Source organism: Pleurodeles waltl, chromosome 2_1 (genome assembly GCF_031143425.1).
Source record: "Pleurodeles waltl isolate 20211129_DDA chromosome 2_1, aPleWal1.hap1.20221129, whole genome shotgun sequence".
Lineage (NCBI taxonomy): Eukaryota > Metazoa > Chordata > Amphibia > Caudata > Salamandridae > Pleurodeles > Pleurodeles waltl.
The window spans coordinates 639,986,592-639,999,951 of NC_090438.1; the positions used below are offsets into that span (position 1 = coordinate 639,986,592).

The window sequence follows — 13,360 nt, forward strand, 5'->3', positions numbered from 1 at the left end:
CTGGAATTCCAACCATGCCAGACGGTAACGCCTCCGAGTGGATTCTGCTAGGGACATCTCCAACAGCTCAATGATCATCACTCCCCCCAATCCCAAATGTTGGCCGGGACCACTGTCTTGTGCCGCTCTGCTTCTGGTGCCAAACTGCGAAAACGGTGCCACTGTGAACGAGACAGGGATTCTGCAATAGCATTGTTTACTCTTGGAATGTGCACTGCTTTAAGTATAACATTCAGTGACCAGCATCTAAGCATGGAAAATCTCAATAAGCGCAACACCCTCACATCCTTTGCTCTGTGCCTGTTCACTAGTTCCACCACTGTCATGTTGTCTACCTGAAAAACCACCATCCTGTTGGCCAGTTGGTCCCCCCCCAAACCGTGAAAGCCACCAACAGCAGAAAAAAACTAAAAAAAAAGCGAGACTTTGTCCTTGTTGCAATCAACGTGCTGGCCATTGTTCCGCACACCACGTTCCATCCCCAAACAGACCGAAACGGCAGCCCCCGCAGCATCAGAAAATATTGGTACCTGCCAGACCATATCCTCCTCACAGAAAGTCATGGAAACCCCATTAAACTGTGTCAAGAAAGTTTCTCACACTCGGACATCCTCTCTTAAACCCACTGACACTCAAATCCTGTGATGCGAAAGGGAAGCGCCTGACATGGCAAGCCCCAGGCGCCTACAAAAAGTCCTGCCCCCTTTGACAACCCTACATGCAACTTTAAGATAACCCAACAGCTGTTGTGCCCTGCGTAAGTCAATCTTATGTAATGCTCGAACCTGTCTCAGAAATTCCAAAATCTCTACAAACTTCCCATGTGGCAAATGAGCTACCAGGCTCACCGTATCCAGCAACCCCAAGAAAGTCAGTACACAACTGGGGCTCTCAGTCTTCTCTGGAGCCAACAGAACACCCATTTCCCCCGCCAGTCTCTCAAAACCTGCCAACGCCTGCTCACAAGAGTCTGAGCCAGCCTTGCCCACAAACAAAAAATCGTGCAGATAATGAGTCACCTCACAATGTCCACACACTTTCAGAAAGACCCACTGGAGGAATTTACTGAAAGTCTCAAAAAGTGCACATGAGATGGCGCAGCCCATCCGGAGGACTCTGTCCACAAAAATTGCCCCATCCAGCTGCATACCCAATAACCCTAAGTTCTCCGGATGAATGGGCAAGAGCCTGAAAGCCGCCTTGCTGTCACATTTTGCTAGCTAAGACCCCTTGCCACATCCTCGAACGAACCGGATGTCATTGTCGACGGACGCATAAACCACCCGTGTGTCTTCCGGTGCGATAAAATTGTTCACTGATGCTCCTTCCGGCCATGACAAATGATGGATAAAACAAAACTCCCGGCCGCTTTTTTGGGAACCACGCCCAAAGGTGAAATCCTCAAGCCAGCCATAGGCCACTCGAAAAAGGGGCCCGTAATTCTACATTCCGCAACTTCTTTTGCCAACTTGTCAGCTACTACCTGAGGCATATCTTTGGCAGACCGCAAATTGTCCGCCCATCTCCTTTGTCGCGGCCCCTGGTAACCTAACCGAAACCCCTCTTGAAAACACCAGTCCAGTTTGTTCGCCATGTCCCTATCCGAGCGCCTTGCATCCCTCCACCCCTAGCCACTCTCCACTGTTCCGCTGGGCTATTGAGTGAGAAACATTGTGTGACCGGGTGCTTTCTTCCACATTTAGGGCACTGATGTTTGAACTTACAGGGATGTCTGGAGCAGAAACCCTTATTGAAGTTCCAACATGCCCCCGAGGTAGGAATCTGGGGTTGTTATCCCAGGGCGGGACGGGACTGAAAAGGCTTGTAGATCACTGGGAGACCACTAGCGGTGTTTGCCAAGGCTGCTAAATGCGAGGAAGCCATCCACAGCATCCAAAGCTCTGAGTTCACGTCTCCCCCCCCCCCCCAAGGCTTATCAGGAGTCTCACTCACCCACGCCGAAACTCCTCCTCATAACTGAGCCAGACAAAAACCCCAAAATGCATTTGTGCCTTCCGTATGATATCCATGTATTTGAAAAGCACAATGGCCCGTCGGGAAGCTTCTCACAATATATACTAGCATATATCAGAAAGGTATATGTCCAATTGTCCATGGTAATTGACACCCAGGGCCGCCTAGCTAACTTCCACTCCTCCTCTTTTGAACCTTCCTTCGCCTGTATGTCCCTATGCAACAATTTAAAAACATGAACATACTCTTGGCGCCAAATCCTTGCTTTCGGTTTGTCCACCACATGCGAACCCAAAGGCATCGCCAAACCCATATATGGAAGCCTCTTCTTATGCCCATCCCTGACCTTGTCCTCCCCCTCCTTATCCATCGTCATGGTCCCACTTTCACCAGTACTAGCAGCGTCCTGTGTTGACAGCAGCTTACTGTCCCCCACCTGTGTCTCACTTGAAACAGGTGCTTCGTGAATGGAATGATCGCCTACCCCAATGGACTTGTGCATTTTTGACACAGATGTACTGTGACCACCACCCCATTCAGACCACCATTCACCCTTAACTTGAACGCGTGGCACTGCCCTGTTTGCTGCCGTCGGCACCTGGCAACCTCGCTCCTCTTTGCGTGCCACCACCATCCATCATCTGCTGTCACCTATAAAATAGAAATTGAAGAGGGGGTTGCGCCGCTATTGTGCCCTCCCCCCCCTTTCTCCTGCTCAACTCGTCCTCGCAAATCTCCCCCTCTTCCCATTCATCCAACTCATCCTCGTAATCCAATTCCACCACTACCTCCTCATCCATCGCACACTCGTCGTCCACACCTCTCTCGTCCATTATGTCACTCCATTCGTCCTGATCCCGTCCCACGTGGCGCCTACCACCTTTGCGGCCAGCACGGTCCTGCGGTGTAGAGAAGGCCGCCAAAAACCCCTTGAGTGCTTCAGACCAACTTTCGGAGGCCGTGTTGTGCCCCGTTGGCGTCACCTACCAACTGCAAGCCTCTTTTTGCTGGCTTGTACTCTCCGCACCTCTCACGGCCGTGTGCGCCACTGGTGCCCATCATGCTGGCGGACCCCTTGGCCGCATGAGCCTCTTGCCTACCCACTTTTTGTTTGGGTCCCATACCCAACTGCCTGGACCTTCCCTAGGTGATGAACTGGCTTCAGGCTCCTGTCTACCCACTTTTCGCTTCAGTTGCCGCCCCCTCTCCAGGGCCACTTCCCTGCACAACTGGGCCCACTTCTCCTCTGTCTCCACCACCTCCTTCCTTTCCTCACGAATCCTGGCCTCAATGTCTACAGAGGACCAATCCTGGGGTGTCTGGGCCTGACTAGGCACCAGGACGGGCCAGGTTCTGGGGCCCCGGTGGGGCCCTCAGGAGTCCAGTCTGTCCCAAACCCCTTCCCCGGCCAACACACCCACAGCGGTGCCTTGACTCATCCTTGGGGCATGGCTGCCCCATTCTGTCCCATTCTTTCCTACAGGGGCCCTGCTTGGCCCCTCCTGTGTGGGGCCACCTGGCAATACTAAGGTGTCTATGGGGAGGGGGCTGCCCGAACCACTAGAACCAGCCCCCAAGCCTGCATCACCCATAGGAGCGTGTCCCTGCTCTTGCTCGACAGGCTCCGATTCTGCTGCACTGACAACTCCCATTGCCCCCCTCCCCCCCCCCCCCCACCTGCCCGACTGCAGGCCCCGTGAGCGTGTGCACACAGTACTCACTGCGTGGGGCAGGTGCTCCGGGTCGTCTCCCCTCAGCCAATCTCCTCCTCTTTGGCCGTTCAAGAGAGGTGCAAGCCACGATTGCAGCCGCAACCCCTCCGGATGCTACGCGCACAGGGCGCGACATCCCTACCCAGGCCTGGTCAAGGACACCAGGCCTGAGTAGCTCTGTGCGGCTGTCTTCGTGTCGTGGCCGTGGGCCATGCCGCCAGTGTAAAAAAAAAAAAAATGCAACCACGCCAACCTAAACCTTGGACGGGCTGGCCAAAACTTTCCACCGCGTAACGGGCTGACGCTGAAGAGACCGGTCCCTCCCTTCCCGACCCTATATATCACTTCCTTTTATTCCTCCCACACGCACCCCTCCACCAATCCTGTCCATTCACGCCATTTCCTCCTCCGGATGATCCCAGCGGAGAGACTAGACTGCGTCCCTCCATAGCAGCCACCCTTGCGCCACCCCTCTTAAACTTGTTAAGTAGAAGGAATGGGATGTTCCCTACATACTAGTGACTGAGAGGCAGGCCAGTGCATGCCGCACTCTTGTTAGAACTGTTGTCATCTGCTATTTTTTTATGAGTCCGCAGCAGAAAGATTTTTGTGCTCGGATAGACTAACAGGAAGCAGTAACAGGAAATGGACATATGGGCACCACTATGCATGCAGACAATGACCCTTTCCCCCCGCACACGGACGCATACACAGCCACGTGGCTGGGACATTACAAATCCAGACACTGCCATATCTGGTGGGAGACACACGATTGCATTGTCTGACTTTGAAAGCATCATTCTTTGAAAACACTCTTTAATGTTGATGCTCACAATGCACTGGATTAAATATGCAAGAAGCATAAAGAAAGGATGGAAAAGCAATCTTTTTATTATTGAGAATACCAAATGTGTGTCTCATTGCTGAGCGGACTAATGAAGCGCGCCAGTTAATCATATTATGACAGCAGTGGTTCTTGGCTCCTTCAAATGGGGCCATTGTTTATTTGGTGGCCATGGCTTTAGTTCCTTGTGACACTTAAATGTTGCAATATTTGCTCTGATGCTGCTGGTCAGGGTGCATGGGAAAGTTTACAGTAAAGTGCTGTATTTTAGTACTTTGTGGGGAATACTGTACCCAGCAGAAAATTATGTTGGATGCCTGAGCTGATGGTGCCTTCTAATACAGCACCGCTTGAGTGTTTTAAAGTCTTCTAAGCAGTGCCTCAGGTAGTGTTCAGTAGAGATAAATCAGGGTTACACAGTAATATTTGTACTGGTTTTTATTATTCTTTAGAAGCCCAGAATATTTCACAAGCAAGACACACATTTTACATCAACCTACAGGAAGAACTATTTGAGGAGTTTGTCGTCCACTTGTAAAGTGATGTAACACATTCTGTTTTAAATTGTCATTGAAATGATACTTTAAAATCGTATTCGTTTCCAGGTACTTCATCTCACACTGTGACCTTAAGATCCTTTGCTTTGAAGCCTACCAAGATGTACATGGTGGAGGTTGCTATAGGTGAGTGCATGTAAAGAGATTTCAAATGTGTAACGCTGTTCTAAAATGTGGTAACATGTTACAGAAGTATCAGTGTATGAAAAGTACCTTTTCCTCAGTAGCATATATTTTGAAAGCGGAAGAGAGTATTTCAACTCATTACAGGTTCTCGCTTTTCAATCTGTTCTACAATTTAAGAGCCCGTTTCGGCTTGTATGGCATAATCGACCCAAGATCGAGTCCACAAATGTTTATGTATTCCCTGTTTCTGACAACAAGTAGACTCATTTAGTATCACTTGAGATAAGTGGCGATAATGCGGTGTTCACTCTTCCTCTGTGTATGAAGTGAGGAAAACATTTGCAAAGTTTTTCGAAAATTGCTATTCTTTGCACTGATGTGTCGAAGCATACCTTTTCCTCACAGGAAGCACTTATGCACTATTTCAATACTTCATCCTTTGCGTACACATTAGCTGCTGGCTTTTTGTTTTTGAAGTAACACAATTAGACGCTCACACTCTGTACTCCGTCATCTCTGTGCCACCTGCAAGTCACCCTAAGTATAGGTTTTCCCAGCCCCCAGTGGATACAGTGCTCATTAGGTTTCTATCTATGAAACTCCATGCATAGTTCACCATAACATGAACCGTTGCCCATGCTGTAACAAGGCAGTCTGAAAAGTCCCCTCAAGCTACCTTTATGAAGAGGAAAAACGTGAACTCCCCACATCTTGTGCGCACAGAGTATATTTGTGCATGGTACATGTAGTGCAAGTCGTACATCTTAAAACACACACTAAGGGTTCATCCCTTATTGCCTGCATAATGTGTTCGCAGCTTTGGGTTACAATGACCATCTTCCACTGAACTAACTCATCACCTGTAGTTCATTTGTGCCTAGTACTTGTTATACAAACATGGTTAACACCCTTGAGAAAGAATGAGATCTTAGTTTGTGATTCAACATTTAGTAATACTTCTTATACACTGTACTACTCAAGCACAGCCTTTCTCCAGGGTATTAACTATAAGTAATGTTTATCTGTTTTGCATTTCTTAGAGGTGCTCAGTGTGATCTGATAGTTGTTCATACTGTGGTGTCACTGATTGTCATTGGTGAGGGTTGTGTGGTCTCTTGATAATATATTTCAGATGTCATCAGTGATGGTGTGAAGTCATGCGCAGTGTACAGCAGGGGAATGAGTTCTGGTGTGTGTATCACGCCATAACCAGTACGTTCCAGGGATTTTTTGGTATTTATTTGATCATAACTTCACATTAATTGTGATTTTCCTAGGTTTTTATGAACATTCATTAATGATCTTTCAAAGATTGCTATAACGCATCAGCACCCACTGGTTATCATAGCCAGAATGCTTGTTTCCATTTCGTCACTCTAAGAGCTATATATTCAGGACAGTACTCCTTTCGTGACCCTATGTTGTCAGGTAGTTGAACTCTTCAGAAGTGCTTTCAGTGCCCTCGTGACACTGATTCTAGCTGGGTCATTACAGCATGGCAATAGTCTGACAAGGTTGTCTCCTCGTGTATCATTCTCTTTTTCTGTTAAAGTGTATTCTTGAAGAAGGGACCCTTGGCTGTGACCAGCAATTTGGTAAATTGAAGTTCAAGCACAGAGGCCCGGTGTCAATTCTTTGACACTCATGAGATTGTCTCGTTAACTACCAGCAACTCAAATACATATTACTGATAAAATGCAGTACTTAAAAATATAAAGAAAATATTTTAGTCAATGGAAATGTTTCTCATTATTTTTTTTTGTTTTCCATATGTGACAGATGTCCTTTTTTTCAGATTGAACATTTGATATATTCATATAAAAATGTAATTCCTACAGTATGTGCCATACACAGCCATCTACTACATACACACATGCATCCTCTCCCCAAATCCATTACTTACCAAATACCTAGTTGCACTCTTCACAGACATCTTCAAAGAGCAAATTGAATATGGTAATGATGTACCACAATTCTAGATGCTTCTGTTAAAATCTACATTTACTTCTTCACTGTATCTCTGCAGCATCTAATGAAATCTTAATGGGGAGAGCACAGTTGTATTTCTCAGTCAATGAGAAACCACATGGAATGACCTGTCAAGTCCAACCCCGATATGGTTTTGAAATTGAGTCAATATTCAGTATCTTTTGCACTTCCGGAAGGGAGGTAGGTCTGAATTCCATTTTTACATTTTGTAATTGTAATATTTCTAGAATCGTTTCTATTTATCTTAAAAATCAGACTAAGATTTACTCTTTCAGTCACTGTTGTGAATTAAAGCTATATCTTGTCACTACCTACGTTTCCTATTTTCATCCACCACACAGTCCCTCCACACATTTTGGGACATTGCTCCAGAGACACTATTGCACTCCCTGCGTACATCACACCCACTATACCTTGCATATAACTATGAGACCCATTTTCGGGTGACACAGGACACAGAAGTTACTAGGCCTGCATTGTTGGGGTTGAGGCCTTCTAGTAGTTGACCTGGCTGTCATGGCAGATGTGGGCATACAGAATTAGGTTTACTCGAGTAGGTGGTGTGGTGGTAGGGGGTCATAACCCAACAGTGCATGCAATAACTACCCCAATAGATACAATATTCAACCAGTGATTGCTCATGCTTCTAAACAGAGATATTGCTAACCAATAGGCGCTTTAGTCTCCTAGGGTACAATAGACAGATGGGAGGTATTAGGCCTGGTGCTAACCATTATTGGGGTACACGTGTATCACCAGCTCTTGCACAAAAAAAATAATGACCTCTCTGCTCAGTCTCTTAAATGTCAGCCTCATATGTGTTACACTTTTTCTTCTGCCTTTTTTTTCCTTGCCCTCCAGTTGACTGTCTGGTGAAGTAGATCTGTTCTTAGAGCTCCGGAATGAATCTTGAGGGCTGATGATTCCAGCAGTTTCATCCTCTTGGCCATGCCCTATTATTGATGCGTTTGCGATGGCCCATTGAAGGGCTGTAATCTTGGATGAGGAGTGAAGAAGCAAGAAGCTATCAGGTTTCGACAGTTGATTGTCGATTTCGGGCCTTAGCCTTGGAACTAATACTAGTTAGTGTCACCATTTTGGGTATTAGCTTCTAGTCAGAGTTTTTGTCTTCCAAGTGTCGGGAGGTCGGCTGGTGCAGGGAGCCTGTTTCCTAGAACAACATACTTTGTCACAAAAAAATGAACAACCTTCAAATTTAAACTGCCATTTCGACATAGCAAAATGAATATTTTGCCAGGTCCAGGCCATCCTTTTTAATACATACAAAACACCCCTAAGGTGGGACCTGGAAAGCACCAGGGCAGAGTGCAGTATATTTGAAAAGTTGGACATGTACATTTAAGTTTTACATGTTGTGGTAGTGAAGAACTCTTAAATTAGTTTTTTTTTTTTTTTTTGCTTCTGGACTATAAGTGTAATTTCCAAATGGAAATGGATAATTCGATAATGTTTGGTGTTTCTTGAATCCTAATTGTGTTGATAAGGGCGGGATCAATAAACTAAACTGTGGACTAAATGGTGCCCCCTACACCATAAATTACATATATGACTTCTCCAGGTTACATAACTACTTTGCGCCTCATGTAATCAACAATTTTAAAGTTTCTTTAAGACATTAATAGGTTTTTCACCTCTTACTCACAATACTTAGATGTTGGTGTTGCATACCATGGAAATTATACACTGAACTGACCATATATATTTTTCATCAGAAATATTATGATTCATCAAAAATATCTTGTTCACAAAGCGGTATAAAGCACGTAATTACATTCAGAAAAGTCTAAAACAAACCACCTATGTTATTCATATAAATGACAATACTTTATACATTTTCACAAAAAATCACATTAGACATTATTTAAATATTCATAGGGGCTATCTGCAAATATAAGTGTCAACAAATATACATTTCCAACATATATTTGAAGTTTTAATTTGTTCAACACATATGGTATTCAACATATATAGTTTATCGACAAAAGGAGAAAAGAAGTGTCCAACACAAATCATTCAATGTAAAATTTTGGGGATATTTAGTCTTCCATCTGTGTGATCCTTCAAGTGCCATGGGGCCCTATGCGGTGGAGGCATATCCTTTTTAAAACTTCACAAATGGCTGAAGAGTGAAAATCCTCTCAGTCCAATGTCATTTAATTACAAGGCTTTACATGGATGCAAGTGCCCTCGGTCCGTATTACAATGTACCCTGACGTGTTTCGAACTTCCTGTTTAACCTAAAATTTAAACAAAGGTCTTACCCAGGGCTGTGTTTTAAGGTGCTATGAAGAACTCTACGGGGAATACAAAGGATAATGTGGAAATTAATGTCAGATTATTCTGGATTTGGTGTAATATATCAAATTACCTGAGCCATAAACCATCACACATACCATGTATCGGAATAGTGTTCCTTATCTAGATGCAGAGGGTACTGAGTAATCTCCAGGGGTATACCTTTGAGAAGATATAGAACTTGCTTAGACAGGTAGGAGAGTTTATGAATCGCTATCCATCACTTAGTGTCTAGACCAGGGGAGGTAAGGAGGTAAGGAAGTGGTACTCTCTGGGGGCTTGTGACCTTGCCTTGGCTACCATTCTATGTTGAGGTTCCAAATAATGATGTTTGACAAAATTGGGATATACACTCTCTGGGTGAAAAAGAGAAGAAAACCGGAGAACCCATGAAGAACCCACAGACACATGCGGAAATTTCTAAAAAAAAAAAAAAAAACCCTTATGGTGCGCAGTGGAACCCTGTGCAAAACTGATGCATCACCTCTGCTGCAAGGATTCTCTCAGTGCCAGCATTCCGCATCATCCTCCCAGCGTGCTACAGAACTGCAGTTGTGTGACGCTTCTCTGACGCAGGGCCTCGCATCGCAGATCTCATCGACTGCAGCGTCAACAACTCAGGTTCTCATGTCTCAGCCTCAGAGCTTCTCGTAACTGAAGCATCGCCTCGATTGGACTGATGCCCTGAAGGTATGTGTAGTGTATTTGTCACCTCAGCACCTCACTAAGGGGGTCATTACAACTTTGACAGTCCCCGGTCCACCATATTGGTGGTGTCAATTGTACTGCCGAAGGTCCGGTAGTGAAGACCACCAAATTATGACCATGGCTGGGTTCCCAACAGAACACAGCCAAACTACCGCCAGTGTGGTCAGGCTGCTGCAGATGGCGGTAGGCACCTTCAGACTGGCAGGGACCATGTTTCTGCCAGACACATTACGAGGCTGCACACCGCCATGGTTTCTGCTGCTGTCGCACCACCACGAAAACCCTGGCAGAAACCAGCGCTAAAAAAGGAAACACTCACCTTCAGGAACACATACCTGCCCGGAGCTGCCATGGAACCAGAACTGGAAGTATTCCCACTGCTCCTGCTCACACAACTCCAGAACCAGCGACGAAGACAACAACCATAAGTACACACACCTACAGGATACTGGAAGGAAAGACATCAGTACCCACGCACACAACATACACATCTGGGATAGCTTGCGATGGCCACACACACATAAGCAAACACCCCTACGAACACACATACCTACACACGCACATCACACACGCACATCCGTATAACACACCACAGTCAACACACACACACCAACCCGCACAGACACAGCACTGGCACTGTCCAACACAATCATTCACAATATCACCGAGTGACACAACAACACCACAACCGCAACTACACAAACACTAGGCCAAGCAATCTCACTGCACAGCTCCACATGTCAAGACATACTTACACCAACATGTAACAACACCACACAACCAATCTACACATTCACCCTGCCATACAATGAAACATATGTCACACTATACACACACCACACACAACGCATATGACATCGCCACCAACAAACACACACGGCCGCACACACAAAACCCAACACCAGGGCACAAAACATCACCATTACACAAACCTACACAAACCGTACATAATTCACATACATACATGTATGTAATAAATGCAAACATATCCTACCTACACACAGTACACAGCAATGACAGCGGGACAAATTGCAGAGCCACACACAAGATGCAGGCCAGGCACAACAGCTAGCACCACACACACACACACATCACACACATCCACACATCACACACGCAAACCAAAACCCACAAACACCACACATCCATGTAGAAGAAAAGCAGGACAAGTATGTTGCCATTGAACCAAACACCAGATTCGTCCAGATGTATTGATAATGATAAATAGTAAATAAAATATTGAACTATGTACAATGATGTGGCCATTGGCCAGTCCAAAGTTCCAGGTGCCGAACGCACTAACAGCACTTCACGGTGCCCCGACTTGACTCCTGACTGCAAAATGACCTCCACGGGGTAGGTGCATCAAGGGGGCAGGCATGCACCTCAGGGATGGGAACGGGGGGTGGTTTGGGCTTGGTAGGGGGCTGCTTGGGCTTGGTTTTGGGCTTTGGAGGGGGATCCTTCTTGGCAGGTGGAGGGGCATGGGCACTACCAGGGGGCAGGGGAGGACTTGAAGGTGGAAGGGCTGGACTTGGGGAGGGACACAGATCACTTGGGCATTTCACAGGGTGGGAGAAGGGTAGGGAACAGGGAAAACCCTGAGAGGAAATATTTTATACACATGGGGTGGCCATGGCAAAAGGGTTTGGGAATGGAGGGAGAGGGAGTGGTTGTGAGACGTGTCTTGGTGGATGTCTTGGGTGCAGGTGCTTGTGTGGAATGCTTGTGGGTGCTGGGTGTCGGGTGGGTGAGTGCGGGCGTTTAGGTGTCTTGAGAGGATGGACGGAGGAGGTGCAGGGAGATGCCTTGGTGGATGGGTGAACGCCTGTTGGCGTGGTGTCTGCAGGTATGGTACATGTGCTGTGTGGGAAAACAGGGCTGATTGCAGAGGCCGCCTAAAGGCAGACCTGCCTTGTTGAATGCTTTTAAACTAAAGTTATTTGCAAGCTCGACTTTGGAATCAAAAGTACTTCCAAAGTCTTAAACTACCTTATTGTTACATATATGTCACCCCTAAGGTGCGCCCTATGTGTCCCTAGGGTTGGGTGCCATGTAACTATAAGCAGGGACCTTATAAAATTGTTTTATAAGCCCTGGTGAGGTAAAATAGCCAAATTTGTTTTCCCTCGCTGTAGTGAATGGCCTCCATAGGCTAAAATGAAGAAACTTTATTTTAATTAACAAAGTCCCCTTAAGAGACATTTACCTTGAGTTTGGTATCAAATTAATTTTTATGATAATTCACAGAACTTGCCATTGTTGGATTTAATCTAATTAGTTCAGGTAGAGTTTTAAAAAACTACCTGAAAGTTGCCAACTTCAGCACTGTAGTGCCCTTCTCTGATTGGCCAGCATCTGGCAGCCTGGCCAGGCTGTCTTGATGAGGTGTGAAGTGGCCTGTGCTGAACACAAAGGATGTGCCTGGGGAGGAGATCTGCCTCAGCAGATATTGAAACAGGATGGGTGATAGCAGCCTAACTGGTCTCCAAAGGCAAGGAAGGTCATTTGGAGCAGCTCAGGACCTCCTCTGTTTCCTGCAACCCAGACAATTAGGTACCCTCTTGATTAGATTAGGAGAGGGCAGAAGAGGAGTTTGTTTAGGATTTTTAGCCACACCAATGGGTGGGCTCAGCCCGATCTAACCTCCAAAAATCAGTTTCAACCATGTTGGATTTTTGAAGAATGTTGCTCCCTGAGATTGATTTTTGCCACACTTCCCAGAAAGTGGTCGTCAAAGAGGTAAGGAGGCTGCCTGTGATTGGACAGTCAGGACCCCCCCCTGCTTTCCATCCCAGGAGTAAGGATAAATACTGCAGAGCTGCACCCACACTTCAGATCCCTACAAGGAACAAGACAAAGAAGGACTGCCCTGCTGGACCCCTGACCTGCACCTGGGAACTGCACTCTGAAGGACTGCACCAGCTGCACACTTGGACTTCACCACTAGAGGGACTTTGCCTGTCTTCTACTGCTTCATGAAGGGAGTCCCTGTTTGCTACAGGTATAAAGGAGCTGCCCAGAGTCCCCTGCATCAAGTCCTAGCAGCAGAGCCCAGCTGACCAGTGTCCAGTGGCCATTTGAGGATTCTGACCAGGTGCATTTTGGGAATTGTAGTCCCAACTCCCAGGGAG

The 13,360-nt window shown here is 46.4% G+C and overlaps 1 protein-coding gene across 1 annotated transcript in view; it reads left to right on the top strand.

Annotated features, from left to right (window-relative positions):
• The window catches only part of PKD1L1 (polycystin 1 like 1, transient receptor potential channel interacting), a 1,079,023-nt gene that overhangs the window by 451,521 nt on the left and 614,142 nt on the right, over positions 1 to 13,360 (top strand). The window contains exons 28-29 of the mRNA XM_069216140.1: positions 5,136 to 5,213; positions 7,240 to 7,382. Coding sequence (XP_069072241.1) covers positions 5,136 to 5,213; positions 7,240 to 7,382 — 221 coding nt within the window. The remainder of the gene's footprint in view (positions 1 to 5,135; positions 5,214 to 7,239; positions 7,383 to 13,360) is intronic.